This window comes from Brassica rapa, chromosome A03 (genome assembly GCF_000309985.2).
Source record: "Brassica rapa cultivar Chiifu-401-42 chromosome A03, CAAS_Brap_v3.01, whole genome shotgun sequence".
NCBI classification, from domain to species: domain Eukaryota; kingdom Viridiplantae; phylum Streptophyta; class Magnoliopsida; order Brassicales; family Brassicaceae; genus Brassica; species Brassica rapa.
In genome coordinates, this window is record NC_024797.2 from 2,824,793 (window position 1) to 2,851,407 (window position 26,615).

At 39.6% G+C, this 26,615-nt stretch overlaps 6 protein-coding genes and 3 non-coding genes across 12 annotated transcripts; 7 read left to right on the plus strand and 2 right to left on the minus strand.

Moving 5' to 3' along the window:
- The first annotated feature begins 1,623 nt into the window (after window positions 1-1,623).
- Window positions 1,624-4,396, plus strand: LOC103856100 (UDP-glycosyltransferase 90A1). The gene is made up of 3 exons (XM_009133177.3): window positions 1,624-3,050; window positions 3,579-3,917; window positions 4,023-4,396. The coding sequence occupies exons 1-3, from the start codon at window positions 2,094-2,096 to the stop codon at window positions 4,197-4,199; spliced, it is 1,473 nt and encodes a 490-aa protein (XP_009131425.1). The 5' UTR covers window positions 1,624-2,093; the 3' UTR covers window positions 4,200-4,396.
- Window positions 4,397-5,227: 831 nt separating this feature from the next.
- Window positions 5,228-6,607, plus strand: LOC103856101. The gene is made up of 4 exons (XM_009133178.3): window positions 5,228-5,594; window positions 5,781-5,834; window positions 5,968-6,027; window positions 6,343-6,607. Exons 1-4 carry the CDS (start codon window positions 5,289-5,291, stop codon window positions 6,469-6,471), a joined length of 549 nt encoding a protein of 182 aa, XP_009131426.1. The 5' UTR covers window positions 5,228-5,288; the 3' UTR covers window positions 6,472-6,607.
- Window positions 6,608-9,368: 2,761 nt separating this feature from the next.
- Window positions 9,369-10,869, plus strand: LOC103856102 (gibberellin-regulated protein 14). Its single transcript, XM_009133179.3, has 4 exons — window positions 9,369-9,577; window positions 9,719-9,757; window positions 9,908-10,442; window positions 10,536-10,869. The coding sequence occupies exons 1-4, from the start codon at window positions 9,494-9,496 to the stop codon at window positions 10,718-10,720; spliced, it is 843 nt and encodes a 280-aa protein (XP_009131427.1). The 5' UTR covers window positions 9,369-9,493; the 3' UTR covers window positions 10,721-10,869.
- A 506-nt stretch (window positions 10,870-11,375) lies between these two features.
- On the plus strand, window positions 11,376-13,527 carry LOC103856104 (senescence-associated carboxylesterase 101). 3 transcript variants are annotated; one of them, XM_009133182.3, is made up of 3 exons: window positions 11,376-11,597; window positions 11,799-12,111; window positions 12,233-13,527. In XM_009133182.3, the coding sequence occupies exons 1-3, from the start codon at window positions 11,581-11,583 to the stop codon at window positions 13,406-13,408; spliced, it is 1,506 nt and encodes a 501-aa protein (XP_009131430.1). In that variant the 5' UTR covers window positions 11,376-11,580; the 3' UTR covers window positions 13,409-13,527. The 3 variants fall into 3 exon arrangements, with proteins under 3 accessions (XP_009131430.1, XP_009131431.1, XP_033143883.1); XM_009133183.3 differs by having other exon boundaries at window positions 11,426-11,597; window positions 11,802-12,111; XM_033287992.1 differs by having other exon boundaries at window positions 11,596-11,694.
- Window positions 13,437-18,074, minus strand: LOC103856103 (alpha-mannosidase 2). The gene is made up of 4 exons (XM_009133181.3): window positions 17,275-18,074; window positions 17,046-17,195; window positions 16,933-16,965; window positions 13,437-16,476 (listed from the first exon to the last, which is right to left on the minus strand). Exons 1-4 carry the CDS (start codon window positions 17,866-17,868, stop codon window positions 13,738-13,740), a joined length of 3,516 nt encoding a protein of 1,171 aa, XP_009131429.1. The 5' UTR covers window positions 17,869-18,074; the 3' UTR covers window positions 13,437-13,737.
- Window positions 18,075-18,972: 898 nt separating this feature from the next.
- Window positions 18,973-25,938, minus strand: LOC103856106 (paired amphipathic helix protein Sin3-like 2). 2 transcript variants are annotated; one of them, XM_009133185.3, is made up of 22 exons: window positions 25,629-25,938; window positions 25,460-25,538; window positions 25,145-25,306; window positions 24,865-25,051; window positions 24,671-24,769; window positions 24,413-24,580; window positions 24,044-24,326; window positions 23,632-23,768; window positions 23,480-23,555; window positions 23,370-23,405; window positions 23,072-23,277; window positions 22,843-22,997; window positions 22,639-22,766; window positions 22,274-22,528; window positions 21,469-22,116; window positions 20,773-21,353; window positions 20,560-20,660; window positions 20,326-20,464; window positions 20,091-20,243; window positions 19,817-19,983; window positions 19,563-19,674; window positions 18,973-19,443 (listed from the first exon to the last, which is right to left on the minus strand). In XM_009133185.3, the coding sequence occupies exons 2-22, from the start codon at window positions 25,534-25,536 to the stop codon at window positions 19,300-19,302; spliced, it is 4,014 nt and encodes a 1,337-aa protein (XP_009131433.1). In that variant the 5' UTR covers window positions 25,537-25,538; window positions 25,629-25,938; the 3' UTR covers window positions 18,973-19,299. The 2 variants fall into 2 exon arrangements, with proteins under 2 accessions (XP_009131433.1, XP_009131432.1); XM_009133184.3 differs by having other exon boundaries at window positions 20,773-21,380; window positions 25,629-25,934.
- Window positions 25,939-26,239: 301 nt separating this feature from the next.
- On the plus strand, window positions 26,240-26,318 carry LOC117133192. Its single transcript, XR_004457028.1, has one exon. It is a non-coding gene; the product is annotated as a small nucleolar RNA Z199 (small nucleolar RNA).
- Window positions 26,319-26,384: 66 nt separating this feature from the next.
- LOC117133108 lies at window positions 26,385-26,461 on the plus strand. Its single transcript, XR_004456949.1, has one exon. It is a non-coding gene; the product is annotated as a small nucleolar RNA SNORD18 (small nucleolar RNA).
- Window positions 26,462-26,501: 40 nt separating this feature from the next.
- Window positions 26,502-26,587, plus strand: LOC117133198. Its single transcript, XR_004457034.1, has one exon. It is a non-coding gene; the product is annotated as a small nucleolar RNA U54 (small nucleolar RNA).
- Window positions 26,588-26,615: the final 28 nt, after the last annotated feature.

Here is a 26,615-nt window from a genome sequence, read left to right on the forward strand (position 1 = left end):
CATAAAAAGAAAGGATTGTAACACATCAAGCCATTCTATTTACCGTTATTTAAACACACTGAGAGCTAAAACTAATACATTACATCATTTAAAAGTAACAGAACACTGTATATACCGAATCAAGAAGAATCATACTAACCATAACGTTCGATCGTACTGTTCGATCTGATGTAGAAGAAACACTAGACGGAGTCCGGTCATCGCCGGCGTTAACTGACGCGCCACCGTCGGCGTTCTTCCGTTTCCTAACTTCCATTGAAGAAGGTAGAAATTAAGCAAGCCCAAAATGAAGCTGAAGTCTTCGGACACGTTGGGTTAATTCACTGTTTAGCTATCCAATTATTAATGGGCTTATAGTATGCTAAGAAAATGCCTAATATAAACTAAGCTCTGAATTATTTAGGCCCATCTTATTATGGAGGATTTTTAAGACTACAGTAATCACGTACACGGTACACCACTAGTACACAGTAGTACATAAATAAATCTATCAAAACGTCAAAATTTTCATTTCCGGCATTACTTTTTTCTAATCAAATACAGCATTGTTGAATGACGTGAGTTAAAAATTGATTAGCTAAAATTTTATTTGAATTCTTGAGTTAACTAACGAGCTAATTAATAGTGTCCTCCATGAGGTTTGACAAAACTTAGCTTCTAGAAAGAAAGAAAAAAATGAATATACGACAAAATTTTGCGTAACGCTTTGATGCAACAAGTTTAGCCTCTTTTTTTCCTTACACGTTCAGTTTAGGAGAAGGACATATGGTATAACACGACTGACGAGGACAGCTTATTTACGAAATTAGTCTATAACGCTTATCCTTCTCATGAATCCATGAACCATGCATGACATATGTATTATCAACATGGTGACTAAATGAATGCCAGTATACATGCTGACACCTAAAATACGTACACGTGTATTTGTTTTGTAACGTAAAATGTTTTTCTTGTTTGCTTGTTTTATTTAACAACCAATTAAGTTTCCTTGTTGTTTAGTTTAAAGCATTTATTTACAGTAGATAATAAGGAAAGATCGATTATTTAAGAAAATTTATATCAAAGTAAGCACGAAATCATAAAGATGAATCTTTTGTAGGATGATATTACTAGGTAAGTGTTGTATTAGTTTCTGAGTGAAATGATATCATTATCAACTATAAGAGGTGAATTTGAACAAAGTAGAGATTTCTTGTTCTTCAGTTTGTTCCTTATTTATTCTTTTAGCATGGTTTCTAGAATAAAATTTATCACGCTATGGACTTTGCTTACCAGAGAAACTGATACGAAAAACATGTCCAAAAAGCAGTAACAAATTGCATACTTGTCATGCGGAGACGTGATTAAATGAAAGAAAGAAAACGTTTACCTTGTACAGTCTTCTCTTGAATATTACTCCCATATTTATCATTTAATGTGCATATATTAATACAGCGTTTAAAAAAAGAAAGTGCATCACAGCATATATTAACACATATTTAATGGAGTTGGGGTGACTATATTAATACATCATTTAAATATATATCAATTTAGGTGCCAAATTTCAATATTTCATTTTTTATTGGCAAACATGTAATTTTCTATGTTCATTTACTAAACAAAATTAGTTCAGATCTAGTCTACTGTTGATTTTTTCCTACCAAATTATTTTGGTGTGCTGTTTTATTACCTGTCTAATGCTGATTCCACCGAAGAATTTTTTGATGATGAAAAAAAAGAATGTTTTGATGACCTCCTTTTTTATCAACAAAAGAACTCAAGAAAATCCATATGGAATGTTACAATGAAAAATTATTTTGTAAAGTCCAAGTCATAAAACAATTAATGCATGTTGGAACCATAAAAACAATGACATTCAAGTAAAAAAAAAAGTTTTCTACTATACTAATATTTACTTTTCTTATCTTGATTTTTAGCTTTTTTTTTATTAAAAGTTAAATTTTTATATTTCGCTAAGAACCGATTTAAAAACTCCCTCTTTAATCATGCTCTAGTCAAAAACACAGTAACTATTTTTGGAAACACAATTAAGTAAAAGTCACCTCGGCTATAAGTAGTTTTGTGAAATCAACGTAAAGAAAACAAAAACTATGGCAGTTTCATCACCTCACCATGTGGTTCTCTTTCCTTACATGTCAAAGGGCCACACCATCCCTCTCCTCCGATTCGCCCGTCTCCTCCTCCTCCGCCACAACCGTGTCATCTCCCCCTCCGACCAAAGCGAAGAGCCAAACATTTCCATCACCATCTTCACCACCCCACAAAACCATCCCTTCATCTCAAACTTCCTCTCCGACGTCTCATCATCCACCAAAATAATCTCCTTCCCTTTCCCGGAAAACATCTCCGGTATCCCTCCCGGCGTCGAGACCACCGACAAGCTCCCTTCCATGTCGCTCTTCGTGCCCTTCACGCGCGCAACGAAGTCTCTCCAGCCTCTCTTTGAAGAAACACTCAAGAATCTTCTACACGTTTCTTTCATCGTCGCCGACGGGTTCCTCTGGTGGACGCTGGACTCCGCCGCTAAGCTCGGTATCCCGAGCCTCGCGTTCTACGGCATGAACAACTACGCGTCAGCTCTCTTCTCCTCCGTATACGTACACCAACTCTTTACCAAACCGGAAATAATTAAATCCGAAACCGAACCGGTTACTGTACCGGATTTCCCATGGATATCGGTTAAGAAGTGTGAGTTCTCACCTATTTTTACCCACCCGGATAGATCGGGTCCAGAGTTTGAGCTATTCGTCGACCAGATAGTGTCCACGGGGAAAAGCCGCGGAGTCATAGTTAACAGTTTTTACGAGCTCGAGTCAGCGTTCGTTGACTTCCGGCTCCGTGATAGCGATGGCCCCAAACCGTGGTGTATTGGACCTTTGTGTTTGGTGAATCCAGATAAACCGGAAAGTGATAAACCGAGTTGGATTCATTGGTTGGACCGGAAACAAGAGGAAAAATGTCCGGTTTTATATTTGGCGTTTGGAACGCAGACGGAGATTTCAAAAGAGCAGCTCAAGGAAATAGCATTAGGGTTAGAAGATTCCAAGGTACGTATGTATGACCGTCGATGCCAAAATATGAATAACTAAGAGTATGATTATCTGGTGAAATGGGTTTCTAAACTTTTTTTTTATCTGATTAAAAAAAAATTTAAAAACGGAACCAATCGCGAGCTGCCACGTACAGTGGAACCCGCAAAATAGTGTAAGAAACGGACCGAAACCGTTTTTTATCTCGCGATTTATGAAACCCGTTTTTATCATAAGCGCGGGGTCTATTCCTTAAGAAACGCGTTCGCGTGAAAGATGCTGTAATGGGTAGAAAAAGTATTATATCATGTTCTAATAATTATTTACTAGTAGATGCTAAAAAACAAAAATTACTAGTATATTGTATTTATCAACCATTTAATATTTTAGAATGCGAAAAACATACTAGTGGTTGACATTAACTGTCACCGTTGTATTCATTAATGCATGTATGGAATGACAGAACATGCATCTTTATTCCAAAAAAAATGACAGAACATGCATTATGTTGTTAAATTACGTGGCCTTTGATTGATTAATGCAAAGGTTAACTTCTTGTGGGTCACGAGAGTGGACGTGGAAGAATTGACTGGAGAATTAGGGTTCGAAAAGAGAGTGAAAGATCATGGGATAATTGTGAGAGATTGGGTGGATCAATGGGAGATATTGTCACATGAAAGTGTCAAAGGGTTTTTGAGTCATTGCGGATGGAACTCGGTGCAAGAGAGTATTTGCACTGGAGTTCCATTGCTGGCTTGGCCAATGATGGCTGAGCAGCCACTCAATGCGAAGTTGGTAGTGGAAGAGTTAAAGGTTGGTGTAAGGATCGAAACGGTAGATGGAAGTGTGGAAGGGCTAGTGACAAGAGAAGAACTTAGTCGAAAGGTATACATATCAAATTGTTTTTACATTTCAATGAATTTAATATTAGATTATGGCACTAATTATATTTGTCTTTAATTATTTCATTTTTTATTTGTACCATTTTAGGTTAAAGAGTTAATAGATGGAGATACGGGGAAGACTGTGAAAGAATATGCAGAAATGGCGAAAGAAGCTTTGGCTCAAGGGACTGGTTCGTCTTGGAAGAATTTAAATTCACTCCTTGAAGAGCTATGTGTGAGTAGAGAGACTAATGACGTTAATAAATTGTCAAGCGATAACTAGAGAGATTTAGCAGCGCTAGACAACCAAACCTGTTTGTACCATGGTGATCATTGCTCATTAGAACGTAATTTGGTTTGGTATGGGACTTGTTCATAGTAATAACGTTATGATCTTTTTCATTTCACAGTAATGACACTACACAGCGGTGGGGTTTATGAGCCTTGTTCACAGTAATACCGTTATGATCAATTTCAATTCACAGAAATATCAGGAGAGATTGAGAAAGTCTTTTTTGCTAATAAGCTAAAACACGTAGAGATTTACGTTCCATAATGCCGGTCCAACATTTTTAAAATTTTATTGATGTCCCAAACTCACCTAAAATTTCATGTCCTTGTTATTAATACAAAAAAAAATTATAATACCTTATATACAGCTAAAATTATCGGGTTTTTTTCTTTTGATAACCGAGTGTTCTGGCTCCACCGTGGTGGTACAGACTAGAGACAAAAGCGAGCAAGGACGCTGCCAAGACGTCATCATATGGCTCACCGTTAACGGTCTTCGGTTTCGGGCATTGGAGGGTCCGCATGTAAATTCCCAGTGGCCGGATTTCAAATCTATGTAGCGGAACTCACAGCCGTGAACCCTTTACCACCTGAACTAGAAGCCCCGGTTAAAAAAAACAAAATTATCGGTTAAAATCATGATGTCCTATACAATCAGTTTATTTGCCTATGCTCTGGACCGGCCATGAGTACCAGTGTCCACAATTGATCGGAAAGATGGAGATGTTGCAATGGAAGGTTTTAATTATGTCTCAGCCGCGATTGACAGTAACTATACAGCCCCAGAATATTGTCCCCTCCTACCATAAAGTTGTTAATGCTGATATAGATGTTCAACAAAATCAACACAATGTCCACTCTACTCTCAGTTATGAGTTGGTCTTAACCAGCTGAGGTGTATGTGTGGGCTTTTACTTCAGATGACTGCTTAGCACGCTTAGACCCATTTAGTGGAGTCGTGTCGTTTTGAGGCCCAGCTTTGGAGGGTGTTTATGTCTTTTGACATGCGGGTGGATAATGTGAGCATAGAGAAACAGAGTAACCTTATCGAGTGAAGATTGGGTAGTAGTAGTAAGCAAAAATGGCGTCGATTGCAGCATCTTCTACCTTTCACTCGCTTTCAACAGCCAAAAGCCCTAACCTTTCTTCGACCCATCTATCGAAAAACCTCACCTTTCGAACCAGACCCATCGAGAACAGCAGAGTTTGCAGCTTTTCTGCGTTTACGAAACAGAGTCGCCTTGGGTTGAGGAAGCTTTCGTGCCTTGGAGAAGGAGGAGGAGAAGGCGTTGCGATTGCAGATGAAGAGCAACAACAACAACAACAACAGCAAGAGACTGTCTCTGTTCCTGTCTCTCCTTCAGACATGCTCACCATGTTCTTTCAGGTACTTGACTTTGTTTGATTAACTATAAGCTGGAATGCTTTGTAAACGAATAGCTTATTGTTATATAAGAGCTTAGAAACGAATATTAATGCACAACCGTAGTTAAATTGTATTGAAGACTCATGCTAAGTACTACTACACTCTTGACCATTGTTAGCTTTTTTTTTTTTTTTGGTTGATTCGAAGGCTGATGGAACTTTGAACGAAGCAGCTATTCCTAATGTCACAAAGGCCTTACAGGTAAACTACTTTGCAATGAGAAGATCTCTCATTGAACTAGCGAATCTGTTCAGAGCTAGCGGAGAATCTTTGTTGAATGCATCTGTTTCTCTTCTGTTTCTTGGCTTATATGAAATCTTGTCTGTTCTCTCAGGACATCGATGGAGTTTCCAACTTAAAGGTTCAAGTTTCTGAAGGTGTTGCCGTTGTTGAGGTATGTCCACATCCAACATTCTCTTGATACATTGCCTTTACATGCCTAAGCACCCACAAGGATAGACTTTGAATATGTATGGATTAGATGTATGGGATGGGGTTTTGTTTTAGATATTAATAGTGGTTAACCACGGGATTAGTCTTCAGGGCCGCATAAGAAAGTTGGATCGGGCCTGAACCTTGAAAAGCCAAGGGCTTTTTATAGGAATAGTTATGTTATCGCTGCATGAAAATCAGAACATCTCTATGTTTAATGTTTGGATTAGACTATGGAATCTGACTTATGTTATGTTGTATGTGTGTATATGTGAAGCTTTCAAAGCAAACAACGGTTCAAGCAACAGGAGTGGCGTCAAGCTTGGTAGAGACTATACAAGGAGCTGGCTTTAAGTTACAAACTTTGAATCTGAGCTTTGAAGACGAAGACGAGGTTCTTGTCTAATAATTGAATCATGTTTCTCCTGCTCCGTTTTGTGATTAAACAAACACATTAATGTTCAATATTTTAGGATTACTTTCTTTTATTTGTTCCTCGCAAGAAGACAACGTAGTAGATTACAAAAAGTGGGAATTTAATATTTTCGTTGCTTTAAAAGAAGAAATATCAAAACAAGAAAATACTATAATAATTCATATGGGTTCCCCACAAAGCATGGAGGTTGAGAATTTTATAGACTTTTGGGTTCCATGCTTTAAACAATGCATGTGGTTGTGTGTCAGTGTGTACATAGTAAAATATATAGTGAATCACAGCTCAAGCATTGTTGTACTTTTTTTTTTTTTTTGCTCAACTTCAACTGATTCATTCACCCATAAACTTGGTACAAGACATTTTGACACACAATGTTTCTACCACATATACAACACTGCATCTTAGCAACACTCTGGAACACTCACTAGGTGAAAACTCACTCGGATCCAGCGCAGCCTAGAGTACAATGCTGTATTTTTTAACCACAGTGAGATGAGAGAGCTCCACGACTCGAAGCAAACCATCTCTTAAACCACCTAATTAGACCTCATGATACAGACACGTTTACTAACTTAATGAGACAATCCTAAAAACGAGATTACAAATTATACCAAGCTGTTGGTCCCTTAAGATCGGCGTGATAAACTTGACCCAACAACATCATCACCTTAGGCGTGTTCCCGCATTAGTTTTGTACCACCAGCTTTCAACGTGCTGATCCTCAGCCATAAAACCGGACAAAACCTATCCGGAATGAAAGATCGAGCCTTGGTAGCCAGCACGAACCGGAACTGTGAATCCAAGTTTCCAGCGGTGTGGGGCTCGGACCACCGACTAAATTGATTTTCGCCGGCGCTGGGATGTCGAACCACCACCACGTACCCCTTAAAGGTAAGCTCCTCCAGTCGACCACTCCTTCGTCGCAGACCTTCGGTACATGTTATCCCCGAAAACCAGAAGACAAACCACCTTTCACTCGCCGTCAATCCTTGCCTCCGAAAGTCTCACCTCCATGTGCGAAGGTAGATCCATGACGGAGAACTCATCACACCGAGTCACGCGCCACCACCGGTTAGGAATCGCCACAGATCTGTAAAGGGAAAATCAGATCTTGCTCATCCTCAAGCTCTAAACGCCGACCCACTTCTCTTTCGTCGCCACCACAGCCTCGCCGCTGTTCCAGAGGGAGCCGGAATGCGACGCCAACGGATCCGGAGATCCGCCGGGAAAATCCCAACTAACCCAGAATCAACGAGCAAGGAGACCAGATGAAAGACAGAAAAGAAGAGAGCAAAGGAAAAAGGAGATGAGGGGAAAGGAGGAGCCTCCGGCACCGGCACCGCCGGACCGGAGTTAGGGTTTCACGGCTTTGATGTTAGAGATGGACGAGAGCGTTTGTTAGAGAGAGAAGTTTTTTCTTTTTAAAGCTTCCTTCTTTATTGACCCAATAAGCATTGTTGTACTTGCATCTCTAGTAATGCACATTTCTGTATCTTTTTCTATTAGTTGTACTTTTGCATTTTATAGTTTATGATGTCTTATAATCTATTGTATCACATACAATAACAGTTTTAAAAGGTATAATTAAGATTAAGATTAAGAAAACATTCATTCGTGATTTTTTTTTTATCAGGCACGAGACCTATAATGATAAAATCTTTACGCGTGTCGACTTCGCTATAATTAACTGTTTCCTTGTTTCCGATTTATTAGAAAAAAAGTTCATCGAAACAATGTAAATGACCCATGTGCTCTTGTCCATCTTTGATTTGATAACACTTCAGATTTTTATAAGGACATGTAAAAGCATACTATAAGTTGATAACGTAGATATTTCAAATCATTTTGCTGCATGTTAGCAAAGCTAGATAAAACGACAAGGGTTTTTTCACTGGTGCAATAATATAAGCGACACAGCTTTATGGGCAAATTGAATGCTATTTATTTGTATCCTAAAAACAGTTTATTAATGTCAAATTGCCTTCCGCTGGTTTCTTGGGGTACGCAAACATATCCCAATGGGGTGAACGATCTATTTCCCCACGAGAACTATCGTATAGTATCAGATCTCCATCAAACTATGACCTCGTGTTAAAACTCCATGAATTTAAAGTTGTCAACTTATTTCTCTCCAAATTATAAGTTGTAAATTGATTTCTCCCCAAATCTATAGTTCAAAACTTAATTGTCCATAGACCATGGTTTTAATCGGTTTACTATTAACCTACCAATTTTAAACTAATTAAAACCTTTTTAAAAAAAAACTGATTCATTAAAAAATTGAATTAAAATTGCCAAAAAAATTTGTTTGTCTAATAAAAAATTCTGGGAATCACTTTTTTTTTTGTGAATCGCTTTTTTTTTAATAAAAAATTAGTTTGAGATTTTTATTGGTTTAATTGGTCGGTTAACCGATTAAAACCATGGTCTATGGACAATTACGTTTTGAAATATCGGTTTGGGGAGAAATCAATTTACAACTTATAATTTGGAGAGAAATAAGTTTACAACTTTAAATTCATGGAGTTTTAGCACGAGGTCATAGTTTGGTGGGGATCTGATGCTATACGATAGTTCTCGTGGGGAAATAGATCGTTCACCCCAATATTTTCACCATAGTTCATAGAGTTAATAAAATTAATTATTTGTACTGATAAAAGTACTCCAAGTTGGTGTACGAATAAAAAGGAAAGTTCATGTATTATGATAAATTATCCTTTTCATGTACTGTTATCTACACAACCCATTTTGGGAATCTGATATGTTGTTCCTCGGGGTCTGAGAAATTATGATGCAGTGAAAGTTCAAAGCTGGCATGCATATACAATAACTACTCTGGACCTAGCACTTACTATGGATTAAAATTATTTCTTTGTCCGTCAAATTTTTTTTTTATTTCTTTGTATTTTATGGATAATAACAGGAATTAATATTTATTTTAATAAAAGAACTTCTATTTATAGCACAAAAGGCCATTGAATTGCTCTTCAACATGAGACTTCACCCCTTCCTCATCTCACACAGAATGTCTCTCTCGCTTCTTTCAGTCTTCATCTTTCTTCAAGTCTTTGCCAATGTAAGTTATTAGTAATTTTAATGTTTTCAATTCCATTTAGTGTGTGAAGGACTAAAAATAGACTTCAAATATTATCTATTTACGCGCATTATGCGTTTGTACATTTCAACTAACTATATATTTTGATTAATCACCGAGCAGGTTGTTTTTGCTGCTTCAAACGAGGAATCCAATGCATTAGTATGTTTCTAAATTTCTTATTTCCGCTCTAACTATTTAAATGTGTATACTTTAAGCATTGGTTAGGCTAATATACTATTTATTACGTAATAAAGGTAAAACTGCTTTCTAAAAAAAGGTTTAAACTTGGTATTCCAATGCAATTGACAGGTTTCGTTACCTACGTCACCGACGTCCCCGGCAATCAAACCACCGTCTCCGTCATACAAGCCACCCTCATTTCCTACTACTCCGATTAAACCACCCACCATTACACCACCAGTCAAACCCCCAACCACTCCGGTTCCACCCACATCACCACCTACGTACAAACCTCCAACTGTTAAACCACCTACAACAACACCGGTCAAACCACCTCCGGTTCAACCACCTTACAAACCCCCAACGTCACCGGTTAAGCCACCCACGATGCCACCAGTCAAACCACCACCTACGTACAAACCCCCAACGCCACCTGTTAAGCCACCCACGATACCACCAGTCAAACCACCTACAGCGCCGGTTAAACCAACCCCAATACCTCCATATAAGGCACCACCTGTCAAACCGACCCCACCACCGCCAGTCACAACACCACCGCCAGCTAAACCACCCGTCAACCCAATCCCATCACCTCCGGTCAATGCACCACCTGTTAAGCCACCGTACAAACCTCCGACACCGCCTCCCGTCAGACCTCGGATAAGTAAGTTAAGCTAATAATATTTTTTTTGTAATATTGTAACGATAAATTGATTAAAAAATGTAACATTGGACTACTTTTTCGGACGGTATATAGATTGCGTGTCTTTATGTGGGACTCGATGTGGCCAACACTCGAGGAAGAACGTATGTATGAGAGCGTGCGTCACGTGCTGCTACCGCTGCAAGTGCGTTCCTCCTGGCACGTACGGTAATAAGGAGAAGTGTGGATCTTGTTACGTCAACATGAAGACACGTGGAGGCAGACCCAAGTGTCCTTAAAACCCTTTTATAAACGATGGTTAATGTAAAATGTTATCGTTAAATCAATGATGATGTTAGAGAAAAACTGGTGTTTTCATATAAGTTTGCAATGCGTTTAATTTTGGTCCTATATTTTGGTTTAGTAATATGAATGACAAAAAAAAATGGAGGATGTGACATGGGTAATTGGTTATGCAGAATATTATTGATATACTATTGGAACATATGACTGTTGGCCTTTATCAGGGCCCATATGTTTAAATCGCCAATGCAGATTGAGAGTTAGGAATAGACGGGAAGGTCGTAAAGATCAGAGACATACATTTTCCTTTATAGAAAAAAAAATAAAGAATGCTGCCAGAAAGATTCGAATTAAGGAAGCATACTAACGAAAGTCTTACTATAAAACCAACTGAGCCAACGTATCGTTAGAAATCAGAGAGATACATGGCTTATCAAATGATTAAAGGTCCAAAACCCAAAACTAATCTCACTTATCGATGAGACCACCAGTGCTAATACTAAACAAATCGTCAACCAGCATTGACATTGTCATCATGAAACTGTATTGAAATGCAATTGTGTTTATTGTACGATTGCACTAGTGTGAACATCATCTAAATATGTCGTCTCGAAAGCGTGTGGGGAAACGAATCTATGCTTTTGCGGATGGATCCTTCGCGGAAAGTTCAGAAAGAGGAATTCTTTTTTTTTTCTTATTTATTTTCATTTTTCGCGAAAAATAAATAGCTGTTCATTTGGTTCCATTATAGTATAATTCTGAATAACTCATTTTCAACATCGTTTGTCTCCTACTTCCAATAATTTAGACACTCTTTATATCTCTCTTCTCTACCGAACATCTCCAGCTGAAAGCTATGGCTTCTTCTACACTGTAAGTAGTACAACTACTCAGTTACTTACCTCAAGGCTGATCCTGAAATTTATAGAACTCTAAACAATTACAGATCAGAAGATTATATAATCAAAATGTATATATATATATTTTTTAATAAAGTTAGAGATTAAATAATCTATACATAATTGTTTATCCAAACCTGTTCTCAACATTTTCTAAATTCATTGTTTTTTTTAGAAGAAAATCTGTGGAGCAAGGGACGTTTGTGTCGAAGTCCGGTCTCTTAGGCATGGTATGGAGTAAGATCACAACCCTTGGATTTCAAGTTTCAGATATCAAGGCTTACGAGGAAGGCATATACACAATTGTGGTTTTCGCGGCACCTAGTTGCCGTTTAGATTCTGCTGCTTCCACTCTTATGTCTGGGTCAGAAGATCAGAATCCGTTTCACTTTCTATGTTCTGAGAAGAACCCCTCGTTCTCCTTTCACACACCTGCTTACCAGCTCTTTGACTCTGCCAGGAAAGATCTCATTCACTTCAAATCAGAGGTAAAAGTTCTCAATCCAAACTCTACTCTCTTTGACTATTTTTTTTTAACATGAAACAGTTTCAAAAATAAAAGACTTATTCAAATCCTTGAAAGTAAAAGTCATATTAGTTGTTTTGCAGTTGATTGAGTTGCTCAAGTCCAAGAAACAAGTGATCATAACAGGAGCTGCGTTAGGAGGATCTGTGGCATCTCTCTTTACGCTGTGGCTTACAGAGAAAGTGGAGCCTAAATTCAAACGTCCCTTGTGCATCACGTTTGGCTCGGCTTTCATAGGAGACGATAAGCTGCAACAGATTCTTGAGGACTCCTGGAGGAACTCATGTTTCCTTCACGTGGCTGACGCTGCCCAAACTCCCGTGAACAAATATTTCAAGCCTTTTGGAACGTTCTTGATTTGGGTCGGCTCCCAATGCGTTTGCATCGACGACCCTGTGACTGTCACGGAGTTGCTAGGCGGTGCTAACGCGGACGTAGTAGACTACGGAGAAGTTCCTGGTCGTCTGGCTCAACCTGTGGTGGTGGATTCAACATTGACGATTGATGATGGCGTTTTCAGCCGAATGGCGGAACGTGCTGAGAACAAGAAGCGGCGTTTTGATCGGCTTCAGAAGCTAATCGACATGAAGATAAACATGATATATTTTGAATGGGACAAGAAGAAAAGCAAGAAGTTGAAGATGGGTTTCTACGATTGGTATAGAACTATGGAGTCTTGTCCTTCACAAGACAAAGTGGATGCTCAGAAGCGCAAAACAGAGCTAAATGAGTACTGGAAAGAATTGGTTGAAGAAGTGAAGAAGATGCCTCAGAGCGAAAAGGCGCTTTTCAAGACCCGGTCTCTCTTAGCCGCAAACAATTACAGACGGATGGTCGAGCCGCTCGACATTGCCGAGTATTACCTCAGTGGTAAAACAGATTATCAAACCACTGGAAGGTCTCCCCACTATGCTGTGCTCGAGAAATTGTTTAAGGCAGAAAATATTAACCCGGATAGACCGAAGAACAGTGACCTGAGTGATCTTTTGACGTTTGATTCTTGTTTCTGGGCTAAAGTTGAGGACGCTATGATTCTAACCAAAACACAAGTGGTGAGTAGAGAGCTCATGACGTTTGAAGAAGACGTGTGGGAGATGATCAGAAAACGTGAGGTTTCGCCGGAGATTTTCTTGGAGGGAAGCAGTTTCATGAAGTGGTGGAGAGAGTACAAGGAGATCAGAGCCGTTCATTCTCCACCTTCTTACTTCACCGAGTTTATGATCAATGGGGAGTACAAGACTTATGGTCAAGCCTGCTGATGAAGAATGTTGTACTGAAGAGTTATTATCAGTAAAATAATCAGTTACATTGCATGTTAAGTTGATGATTGATTGTATTCAACTATTTATTTCCATGAAAATTAAAAGTTCATTTTTAAGGAAAATTATGTAACTAAGGTCTTACAGTAGTTTTACATGGACACACAAAGGCTCTCCAGCTTCTACTCTCTCTTTTGTCAGTTTTACGTTTCCCGAACAGCTTTTTTAGCAAGAAGCAGATTCTGAGCTCAACCTCTTAGTCAACGATCTTGTGAGGCTGTAACCAGCCAAAGAGTCAAACGATCAGTCTTAACTATGATACTTTTTTTTTACTTGTGAGGTCGTAGCTCAAGCTTGTAAGCTTGTATTTCCATGGGAGAGATCGAGACACGTCCTTGTGAACCATCTCGGGGTGGTTCTTGATCATCGTATCCGAGACTCTCCATGTCTTCTTGCAAAAGATTCAACGAAGTTGGTTTCACCTTTGTAGCTGCAAGATCTTTGAACATGTCGGAGAAGTTCACTGGTTCATCAGCCACGCTTGTGCAGTTTGCTCTTCTTCCTTTATGGCAATTAGCTTTGTCATAAGCTCGTCGGTTGAGGATAATGGCGAACCTTGGGTTGTCATCTTCCAATGGCAGAGAGTATTTTGATGGACGTGGAACCTTGAAATTCACGACGTGTAGGTCACACGGTAATGGTTTGGCTAAAGGAGCAAATGACCCGTATTGCGGAACACGCACTGATATGTCTTGCGGTTTCTTGGCAATGAATGTGTTTATGGGATAGTTCAAGTGAGCACCTACGAGGTGAGAGAGAAGGGAAGGGTTAGAAACAGAGTCCGCCTGAGAGATGTTGAAGTCCACAAGAAGGTTGAAAACAACAGTCATTGCGCGGTTATCCATCACGCCTTGCCCGAGACCACGCCCATCGTCACGGACCAAGCGTCTGTCCAGCATAATCTCCAACCAACCATCTGCAAGACTTGCAACGCCAAGAGATTGGCGAGAGTGTACAGAGAATCTCTGACCGCTGGATCCTTGGATGAATGCGAGAGATGGCATTGGGTAGTAGTTTCCTTGAAGGGGTATCTTATCATACGTTTCCCTCCTGCTCATTTGGAAACCGTTGAGATCAGAGTAGAAGACCTTTTTGTTGTCGATATCAGTCTTGTACCGGACAATTAGTTCCTGGTCATTGAAGTCTTCTCCGAGTAGCTCAACATGATACTCCATCTCAACCACTAGATCCTGAAGCGTGTTGCCTCCAGTGTATACTCTTGTGCTGTGAGAGATGGGAGATTTCTCCCATCTGGTTTTAGGGTACGAGAAGACTTCTTGGGCTAGTAGTCCCTCGGAGATGACTAGATGTCCACCGGATTTAACAATCGGTTGAGCTTCACCTTTTGGTTTGAATAGGTAAGCTCCACTATCAGGACTATAGTACATACCAATCTCTTCTCTCACGACAGTCTCTGGTCCATTGCTATGAACTATCTTCTGAAGTAAGCCGTTCTTAACATCAAACACAAGAGTCTGATGTTCGTTTCGGATCTCAGTCACATCGCTGTCAAGTTTTGAGCAGGAATATGGAGGGGGACAAGGAAATGGGTCGAACTCAGAAGCGTATTTGAGTTTAGACTGTGTAGCTTTCTCGCATTCAACATTGCCATTAGCAATGTAATACGTTCTCAGACCAAGAGCTGGAATGGAAGCTTTCCAGTAAAGGCGATGTCTGCCGGTGAACAGTTTGGTTTTGTCATGCTGCACTTCAGGAGAAATCTGGCTAGGGACACAAGTCCAGTTTGAGTCCAGAACCGAGATTTCAGCACGGTTGACAACTACATTCACTACCTCCTCTCTCGTCTGTTCCGATGGATTGAAGAGTATAACTGCGTGTACGTTTCCTTCACGCGCAGCAATTGGCTTGTGAACCGGCTGAGCATCATACTTGGATCGCACTTGCTCTGCCTCGAAGAATGATGGGGACTGATCAGATTTGTCTTTCCCTTGGCGGATCCCAAGGAGAACTTCGATTGCTTTAGACATAAAGATCTGAAGGTCTTGCAATGAAGTATGCATCCGGGAGCCGTAATCTTGTACCACATGATCCTTAGCAGTTCCAGTTACCCCATCATGGTGCTGGAAAAGAGCTAGATTCCTTCTAGCAGCAGTTAACTTATACGCAAAACTTGTCGGAAATTTCTCACACTGAACTCGATGGCAATAACCTAACAGAAACGACATCATGATCTCAGCTCCACGAAGGGTATGCTCAAGCACACGATCAACAGCTTTGAAGAAAGGCCTTGAAACATAATAGCCACTCCAATAGTCTTGTTGCCTATCTGCATATGTAAAGAAGTCACCTGAGAGAGAAGGGAAACCAACAACCTGACCAGAGCCAACCTCACCGGGACGAGAATAATTTACTCTATCAGCTTCTTGTCGAAGCGTTCTGAAATAATCATCCAGAGTGCCAAACTTTGCCTCTGTGTTTAGACTAGGATCAGAGTTGATGTGATCAAACAACATCTGGTAGTTACGAAACTGAGCCTCGGCTTCATCCATACTGATGTAACGAAAATCATCTCCAAGAGGTATAAGAAGGGTATTGGTTCTATAAAGGGTGGATTTTTTCCTGTACTGATCCAGAAGCTTTGATGCCCTCTCCTGCACATTGTCTTGTGTGGTCTCCACTGGGTGCTTTCCCCATGGACAAAGTTCATATTTGAATCCCCGCTTCCGAGCAAAATCAAACTGACAGCAAATTGCAGGCTCTGGACCACAAGTGTGTGGGATATCGTATGAATAGAAAGGCATCATGTGAACAAAAATATCTGTTGTCTCCATGGTATCCCAACTCTGACGCCAAATATATTCCAGATTCTTATTCAGGGCAAGCTCTTTCTTGAGCTCGTAATGAGTCCTCTGAATAAGCATGTTTTCAAAACCCATACGCCGGAGGAGATAAGCCATAGTTGACGAATAGCCAAAGGGATCTATAGCCCATGAGTTCTTAGGAATGACCCCAATTGTGTCGTTCAGCCACATATTACCCTCTGCGATCTGCAAGTACAAAATCAGATACATAAGCCAGTATATTGAGAAAATATGGTTTACACACAAAAAAAAACCTGGAACCCTAACTCTTGGAAGATGCTTTACCCAAAAAGGAAAAAAAAAACTCATGATACGAACACAAAGCAACAAGCGGCTGGCTAAATTAGCAGTATCTCTATCAAATGATATTCTAACATCACTATTTACACACAACCAAAACGAGGGTTTTGAGCTCAAACGAGGTATTAGGTAATGACTAACTATAACCAACCAGATGTGACATAATAAATACAAACGAAATGACTAGCAGAAACAGAACAGGAAAACATAAAATGAGAAATACAGTAACCACTGTCATCATCATCATCTTTATTTCAGTAAAAGTAAAAAACTTCTAAAAAACAAACACAAGTAGAAAGCTTAAATGCATAAAAATGAAAAGTCAAGAGATGAAGAACATACCTGTTCAATTATAGCAAAATAATGTGAATTAGCCTGCACATAACATCAAAAAAAGACACTTAGCTCATCTCAACATATCTCATTTTTTAATTTTTTTATCAAGCAAACATTACCTCATCATTCATCACCCAACCACCTCCAACGATCTCTAACTGCCCGTTCTTAACCAAACTACTCAAAGCCTCCTGCTTACCCGGCGAAGCGTCTCTCCACCATCTCTCCAGATACGACATCTCCTCCCATATAAACTTCCTTCTAGAATCCTACACCAAAAAAATAATAAACTAAAATTAAAATGCAATTCTCGCTGACGTCATCACGGTATGTTGACTTTTTCGTCACCTTGGATAAAGTCTCGACGATGGTGTCGAGAATATGCCTCGACTGTAACTGATAGTACTCTTCCACCGTCAGCTTCCACCCAGGATCGTTATGAGAGTGAGGCACCACGAAGATCTTCAGCTTCTCCTTCTCCCACTCGTCTCCTTTATACGTCACTTGCCACCCTTGCTTCCACGGACCTCCGTCTACGTCCTTGAACTCGATCCTATCGTACAGATCCTTGGTAGTGATATCCACCACGGCGGCGACGGAGAGTGAATTGTTTACGTGCCTTCGGTTGGTGATACTCTTCCGCGGCTTTGCGAATCGGTTGGATCTGGAAGAGGAGGAGGAGGAGAGGAAGCGGGAGGAGATCGGTTTCGGGACGCCGAAGTGGAAGAGCGTGAGGAGGAGGAAGAGGAGGGAGACGGCGAGAGCGACGAGGAAGAAGTTGGTGAAGAGGAAGTTTACGAGAGCTGTTCGTTTCCGTGGTTTTCGATTGATCGGGAGTTTGGATTTGGATGAGGCTGTTGTTGGGAGAAGGGATTGGCCCCAGCCGCTTCCGCCTCCGCTGCCGGGGGGACTACGGCGGGTGTTGCCGCCGATGAAGGGCATGTCTCTCCTCGGAAATTCCGAAGTCTTTTAATAATGAAACTACGTCGTTTTTACCTGATCCGTTTAGTTTCTTTCGGCTATGAGTTTTATATAACTGAATGATCCATCCACGGTGGACTTTTCTTGTGGTTTTACGGTGAATTCGAGTAGTCGTCAGTGGTAGTATTGTCTTTTAATCACGAGCTAGATTCCGGTCAACTTTGGTCAACCGTATAATTTAATCATCAACCGGGTATGTATAGTTTGAAAAGTCCCCGCCAAACAAGTTCAGAACAAAGCTTGATATCCAAACACACCTTTTAGTTTCTTGAGACTGTACGATGTTGATCTGATTGAGCTCGATGATGACGCAGGGACTAGAGTCTTACGTCCTGTTCGTTTTATAACCGCCACTTTTAGCGGCAGCGACCAAAAATCCAACATTTTATCACGGCAATACAGACGCCGGTGAGATATGGCTTACCTATTTTTCAGTCGCAGAGTCAACTATCGACAAGTAAAGGGGACGCTGAAATTATAAGCGACACAAGCGTCTCGTTTTTCAAGTCTCCGGGAATCCAGTCGCGTCTATTTCAACTCTTGATTCTGTTATTTTGTTCTCCGTCATAGCACAATTTTTTACCGCTGCCGCTAGACTCCGCGTTTACAAAACGAACAGGACTTTAATCTTTTAGAACATGATTATTGGAGAGTTCTTAGGATGGTGTTCTTATATTTAAAAACTAGTTCTTAGTATTTTTAGTTAAAAGTTAAGAGACGGATTATTATATTCTGATAAAAAAATCCGAAGAATCTCTGAATAATCATGCTCTCAGATAGCTAGACGAGGTAAAAGTAAAACACACTATGCGCATTCTCCTAATTTTTTTTAAACAGCAGGAGTTGAAATGGTCAAATTAACTAAATGGGCTGAAGAAATTCAATGGCCCAACAAAATTTGGAAGGAAGAAGAAGCCCATGGATGAATAAACGTCTGCTTCATCTTCTCTCTTATGAGCTAGTTCTGGTTAGGTTTGATCAAAACAGGTTGACTTTTCTTTGAGAAGAGTTATATAAGTAAGTGTTATTGGGGAATGATTCTCTGTAAGAGAAGAAACTAACAAGGAACGTTGACAAATCATTTATTTATATAAAAAGAGAGAATCTCTCCTTTGAACTTTTCTGTCTGTAGATACAAACCAAGAGGACAAACATGTATGTGTTTCCAATATTTACATCCACACATTACCTAAATCATCAAGATACAAATTAGATAAATACACACTACTGTGCAAGGAACTTCTTCACAGAATAGTATACTAACGAGAAAGTATTGAAACTTCTTTTTATTCCTGGGGTAGTTGCAGAGAGAACTTTGTCAGCCTCTAACCTTCCTTGTGTTTGAAGTAAATTGATAAAAGATCCGTTTTGATGTTCTTCTTGTTGTTTCTGTCATCTTGAAGCTGAGAGAAACTTGTGGAATCTTTCTACTCTGTACAACTTGCGTTGCTCCGATGATGATTTTTCATGTGATGGCTTCTTCTGCTTCTTCTTCTTCCTATGGAAGAAATCCTCCGTGTCCAAAACATACGAGATCTACAACAAGAGATGCTTTGAAGCAATCAGCACTTATTAATGTGTAGATTGGTTCTAGTTCTAGATTCTCAAAACATGAAACCTGTACCGGTTTGGTTTAAGACTAAATTCGCTGTTACCTTGTAGGAAGAGCAAGACATCTTGCATTCAAGGCCATTAATTACTTCTACTCCTTCCATTGCTTTGCAGGCTACTGCAAGATCATCCAGACCAGAGTATCCACGCATGTTCCTGCACACAAAGAAACGACTTGGTTTTTATGTATAATGTCCTAAATCATTCCAAAAGTAACTGAATTGTACCAAATTATACAGTAAGAGATGGGTTTATATGTGATTAGAGGCAGGTAAAAAGGTACTGAAACTCGATATACCTTTTTAACACAATGGCCTGTGGGACTACTTTTTTCCCTGATGAGTTGGAAAGGAACTCCTTTTGCAGATAACTTGCAAACGTGGGATCCATGGAAACTGCATAAGCCTCTGGCTTTTCGATTATACTATCCATAAGCTGGATTGACAAACGGGATGGAGAGGACGACTGCATATGAATCAGAACACACAGAAAACAAGTTTCAGGGTCAACGAACAATCGTAATACCTCAATGAATAGAGAGAGAGAGCTGAGAATTTGTTTAGGTTTCTTACACATTCCAACCGATAAATATTTTCCTCGTGAAGGAGAATCCTCGCGTTTTCATAATACACCGAGTCAATGACCCTCCTAGGTTTCCGAGATTTCTCATACTCGTACAGCTGAAGAAGCTTATTATCCATATCGTCCGCTACAACAGCTTGAAGCTGCAATAGATGAAATGGAAGTCAGAAAAGGAATATAATGCCTGGAAAGTATAAATGATCAAATCTAAAACCAAGAAAGTACCTGTTTAACCAATTTGTATATCAGTTTTTCCAACGTGAATAAAACATATGATTGGTTTCCAATAATAGCTCGACATTCATCCTCAAACTTGGAACTTTCAGCTGAGCCATTAAGCAGACTAAACAAAGCACTCATAAACCTTCACAACACACACAAAGCAAGTTAATAAATTTAATAACCTCCATAGTCTATATAAAAGCAATAACCAAATGCTACGTAGGCTAAGGAATATACCTTGCATAAGGATCTGGTGAACTAGTATCTTTCGTGTTTCTCCGATTCAGTTCACTGCCTGTGCAATATGTTTTTGCAGACAAAATTCTCTCGTACAGGACCTGGAAATTCAAACCCAATTTTTTTTAAAATTTACTTAATCTTTTCAAGGTAAAAATTATTTTTCAGACTTTTAATCTGAGAAAGCAAATCATAAGAAACGGTTGCACTCACTCGATGAAGCCTGAAAAGAACATAAAAGTCGTCATTCCCGTAGAACACTCTGGAATCTTTTTGTCTCTCATCAAGCAACGCTGCTGCAGCTACATGCTTTGAAAGAGGCTTAACGGATAACAGAACACGTTCTGACAACGGAAGCAGCCGATTGTTTTCTTCTATAAGATGCGAATCCATCCCCTCTGCCTCTCCTTCACTCTCAGCTTTACCATCAATCTCATCATGCTCGCCCTCTTCCTCCATACCGTTACCGTCTTGTGAACATTCGTCACCAATAGATTCAGTTCCCGACGCGTCCTCACCACCTTCTGAAGCATCATCGCCATCTTCATCGTCAGCATCATCATCATTTTCTCCTTCAGCTTCAACGGAATGTTCTGGCTTGGCAGTAGACTTCAAGCCACGATCTTCATAAACAACAAAGTTGTCTTCAGAATCACCAGTAGGTGACAATTCACCTTCCTCCTTCTCAATATTGGGTGGACCACCAGGTTCATCATAATTACTGTTGGCTTTAGAAGCATCTGGCAGCACTCCATTTGCGATAACAATGGTGTCAGTGTTCTCTATAGCGTCACCTGATTTGGATAAAATGCCACGTGAACCTTTAAAATAAAAGTAAAGAAACAGTCATGTTAAGGTAGACATTGCACACAAACTGAAGAAAAAAATCAAGTTCAATCTTGAAAGTACCTGACGAATCTCCACTCCCTACTTTACCATTGTTGTTTTCTACCCCACTTAGGAATGTGGCTACTCTATCATCAACATCTCCAGATCGTTTATCGGCTCCATTTCCATTTTCTTGATCTTTCTGAGGTTTTACAGTAGAACAGGTGGCACCATCTTTATTAGCAGGATCACCATCCTTGCAATTTTCTTTCGCTGAAGAATCCCTCTTTAACAGACCAATCGCGCCATGTTTGGAGGCCCCAGATGAAGCATAGTCATCTCCATTGGCAGCAAACTTTAGTTGCCTCGAAACCAAATTTGCCGAGTCAGAGCTCACATTAACATCCCCACTCGTCAATGCACCGTGATGCTTGGTTTCTACTGCATCTTCAACAGAATTTGACCCCTTGGCCCTGGGAGGAACACCAAGCATCATCTCCAGAAAACTTTTCCAGAGCCTCAAAACTTTACCGATCTGCTCCTTTGTTGAACATATCTCCTCACATGAAAACTGGACTAGTTTGAATAAATCTTCATGAATAGTCTTGTCCAAATATTCATACTCAAAGTGAGAAATTATGGGTTGTCTGTGACCAGCAGCTACAGACAGAAGAACATCATCTTCTTCCTGAGACTTCTCTTTCAGGTCCTTGATTTCAGTCACCAGCGCTGGTATTAAATAAAAAAAATTATGAGAACAAATAAGTAAATGCAAGAATAGACACGTGACAAATGGATGTATGCAATAAAATGTGAGGAAGAACTATCGTGGTTACTTATATACAAACTTCTTGATGGACCAAACATATTCCAAGAGTTTATTTACCTTTGGCACTCAAGTTCTTAGAATCTTGCTGCTTAAAATAGAAGCTGCGGTGATCAAGTGACTTGTAATGATTCTTCGCATATACATCCGCCCAGACCGCATTAAAATCTTCACGGCACTTTGTCCATTCTTCTTGTTTCTGCTTCAAACGAGTAAGAATTACAGGAAGTGCAGCGGCTGGATTCTTACGTATTAGGTCTGTCACGTCAAGACCATGGTCGCCATAGAGTCTCTCTATGCACCTTAAATTTAGGGCTGTAATAAGTCAATAACAAAATAGTAAGTATAAGACAAGAGATGAGAGCTCAAAGATAGGGAAAGAGAGATGAAACAGAGTGTGTTACAATCACTAAACGCCTACAGACCTGTGAAGTGGTCTTCAACCCGGAAGGAGCCCTCTATACTTATTTTCTTCTCAACTATATTATTCAACAACTCTTCTGCGCTTTTCGCAGCAGAACCCACAGATTCCAACAGCATATCCAACTCAAATCTGTAACAAGAAGAAGGTAAACCACAACGTACAAATCACTCAAAACTACACAATATATAATCTCCGTAAAACGTACCTGTCATCTTCACATCTAAACAAACTTTCTTCATATTGGTTTCTGCGCATGTGCTTAAAAGAGTAGTCTTCACTTCCTGAAGTGACAGAAACCCAGTGATCATTTAAAACAGCAGCCCCTAATTTCTGTCTGTGGCGGACGGAAGGTATTGGATACTGCAAATAAGATATAATAGTAAGTACAGTTAAAATGCCTCGGATGCAATATAGAACTTCAAAAATATTTTTACATCCGATGGGAGGAGTCGGTAGCTAGGAGTGCACCGCTCGCAATCAGATAGATCAAGCTCTTGAATAGATTTCCCCATGTACTTGTCGTTGGAACGCTCCTTTTCCTTAGCAGCATCAAGGTCGCGTTTGTGTTCTCTTTCCGTTTCCGTTTCCTTTTCCTCCCCCTTCACTGGCCTTGATAAATGTTCTTCACTGCTTAGTGATTCTGCAGCAAGTGTACCCAACAGTGTTAGTAGTTCCAATGACGTAGAAAGTCAAGAGAAAAAGCATATAAGAAGGTACGAAAGTGCTGCTTACTTTTGCTCATAACGCCAGCGAGGTGCTGGAAACCATCTGCAAAATAGGATGATGATCAGAAACAGCGAGACACCTTCACTAGAAAAAAGACAGTAGGCAGTTTTAAATACCATTACTCTCACAACGCTCAAAGAACTGATTAAACTCATCCATGAGATCAGGGAATTTTCCAAGCAGATCAGAAACCTGAATGAAAGAGAGTGGAGTTAAATACAAATTTTACGCCCCCATCCATCAACACTAAAGCTATTTGTACACCTACCAAATTCTGCAGCTCTTTCCTGTGGATAATTCCATTGCTGAAAATATTGAGACACTTCAAGAATGTCTGATAATCATCTTGGCTGCATAGTCTCTCCTTGACTTTCTCACAAAACACAAATGCTTGGTTGTACATGCCTAACACAATGAAAGAAGCACAGAAAACAAGATTATGTCGTAAGTATCAGAAAACAGGAATATACTAGTTGAACCCTAGCATACTTGTCGACAAGTAATTAGAAAATCAGCTTGTGATAATTTAAAAAATCAACAATACATCAACTTATATATTGGAAGTGATGATAGCGTGAAGACGTGTAGCATGTTACTAAGCTCTTGTATAAAGCATTATGATTGTTGGGCCTAGAAAACAGAAAAGGTGTGAATCTTTATATAGTTCAAAAGCTGCTTACTTTTTAGATTGTTTTTCTCAGAATGTGAAGCAGGACCGGAATAAGCTTCAAAGCCCTCAGTTCTTCTGGATGACTTCCTTTTCTCTGAGAAATGGTGCAAGTTATCTTGCTCTGCTTCTCCATCGTCCAAATCACGGCTTCTCCTTTCTCTATTCTCCTTATCGACTCGTTTCTTCGGCTCTCTGTGCATCTTAACCATTGCTTTATCATCATTATGGTCAGAACGGTCAACACTATGATCACGGTCACCCCGAGAAGCAACAGCCCTTTCTCGTCGGCGATCCTGGTGATGAAAAATGTATCAGCTGAGAAAAGAGAGACGTGACAACAGTGATAGACAGGAAAAAAATGTAGCCAATACCACCATACCTTCTCCATTAACATTCGACGCACAAGAGGAGGACCTGATCCTCGGTCATGATACCGTTGGGCCTGACTCCGGATTAACTGAGCTGCTGAATGAGCCGCCAAAGACTCTGGCAGAAACCTAGTAAACTCTTCAAGCAAATCCAGGTGGTCCTCAAAAAGAGCCGATACCTAAAAACAGATATTAGAGCTACAAAAAAACTGGTAAACTTCAACTGTAACCGTGTAGAAGAGATAAAGTGACTCCAACTCTGACACTACCTCATTGTAAACCTCAGTGATGTCCTTATCATCCTTCCGATACATATTTAAGATCTCCAAGAAAGACTTATAGACACCTTCATCGCTCTGGAACCGTTTCTGCAGAGAGATAAAACAAACAAATACAGATACACTGAGATACTAGGTGTAAGGGCACTTGGAAAGAAGACCGAGACTAGAAACTTCTTGCATACCTTAATTTTATTAACAAAAGATATAGCCTCTTCAAATTCAACAGTTTTCTTAGGTGGAGTTTCTTCTTCTACTTCATCAAGCGTTATTTCAAACCCCTTAGGCAGAAACGTGTTAAACCCGAAAATCAAATTGTTATGGCCTTTAAACAACTCCTTGACTCGTGCAATCACACCAGATGTATCCGTCCTGTAAAATACAATATCAAAAACGTTTCCAGAAGCTACAAAAAAAAAAAAAAAGAATCAATCTGATGATAATAGGAAAGGCAAAAGGTCTCACCTTTGTGCTTTAAAGTCTTTCATAACCTCAAGAAACATATCATACTTGTCCCGTTGATCTTGAAACATCTCCTTGACATCCTTCAAGTAGGACAAAGCATCATCCGTTGTCAACTTCTGAGAGTTCACTCCCTCATCACCAGGGACTGGAGATTGCACATATCTGCACCAAAAAAGCTCTTATAACTCAAGATCGCGTTGAACCAAAACTGAATTACACTATGCATGTGATGAAAATTTCAAAATTGATCACCAACTAAAACCTAGAAAACCTTAATGATTAATTGGATTTTTTTTTAAAAAGGGTGAAACTCACGATTCGCCACGAGAAGAGGGCAAAGGACGTTTGAATTGAGACCCGGAGGAGTACACGTCATCTCTAATCCGCTTCATTGCTGCTGAAACATAAAAAAAAAAGATCATCAATTAGTAAATAACCAAATTCTAAAGTTTGAAATTCAAATTCAGATGAAGTTTAATGATACCTAACCAAATAACCCCAGATCTCTCAAAATCGAGAAGAAACAACTTCGATCACCGGCGACTAATTCACATGAATTCTCTCAGATTGTGCGCATACACCGAAGAAGAATTGCGATGAAAACAGAGTTAAATCAGAACAAAGAAGCAAGACGGAGATAAAGAGATTGTCCAAAGGAGCTGCTACGACTGAGAGAGGAGAGAGGAGAGAGGAGAGAGGAGAGAGGAGAGAGAGTTTCGAATATGAAGAAGGGAAGAAACAACGACGGCAAAATCCTTCCCTTTATTGACTTGTTTCAGCGGCAGAGCAAATTTCTTTTTTTTTTGTTGGCTGATTAGTAAAACAATGGACCTCATATTTATTATGGGCTTTTCAAAGGCCCATTGTTTGTTACGAAACTTATTTGGGCCTAATAGGCATAAAAGGCCGATTGAAAAGTAAATACAAATTAGGGTTTGCTTCTTCTTATAACTCGTTGGCGAAGATATATAAGGAAGACTCGGATAACGCAGTTACGCAGACATTAGCTCTACTATGGTTCGGACATGACATCATCCTCTTTCTTGCTTCGTTTTGTAAGTTTTTTTATTGTTTTTGGATTTTGATGCGTAGTGAGATCAGCTGATGAGCAAATACTGCAACAATATGAAGGAGAAATCTATATGATTCTTAGTATTTTAATTCTCTGATGATCTTCTTATTCTTCTCGTTGATTACCTTCTTTGATTTTTGTTTTTTTCGTTTATTGGATTAGCATTAAGAGATGTGATGAGCAACAAATTGGTCCGTGTTTCTGATTTAACCGTGACCGAAAATTTTAAACCAAACTCTGATCTCTTAAGCTTTGATGTTTCAGTTTTCGATAGCTTTTGGTATTGGCTCTGTGATTACTTTGCCTTTATGGCAGTATACGCTATTCTGAAAACAGTATGAAGAGAAATATTTTTACACTTAATGAGAGCCATTGATTGTGTTTGTTTTGAAATTGACA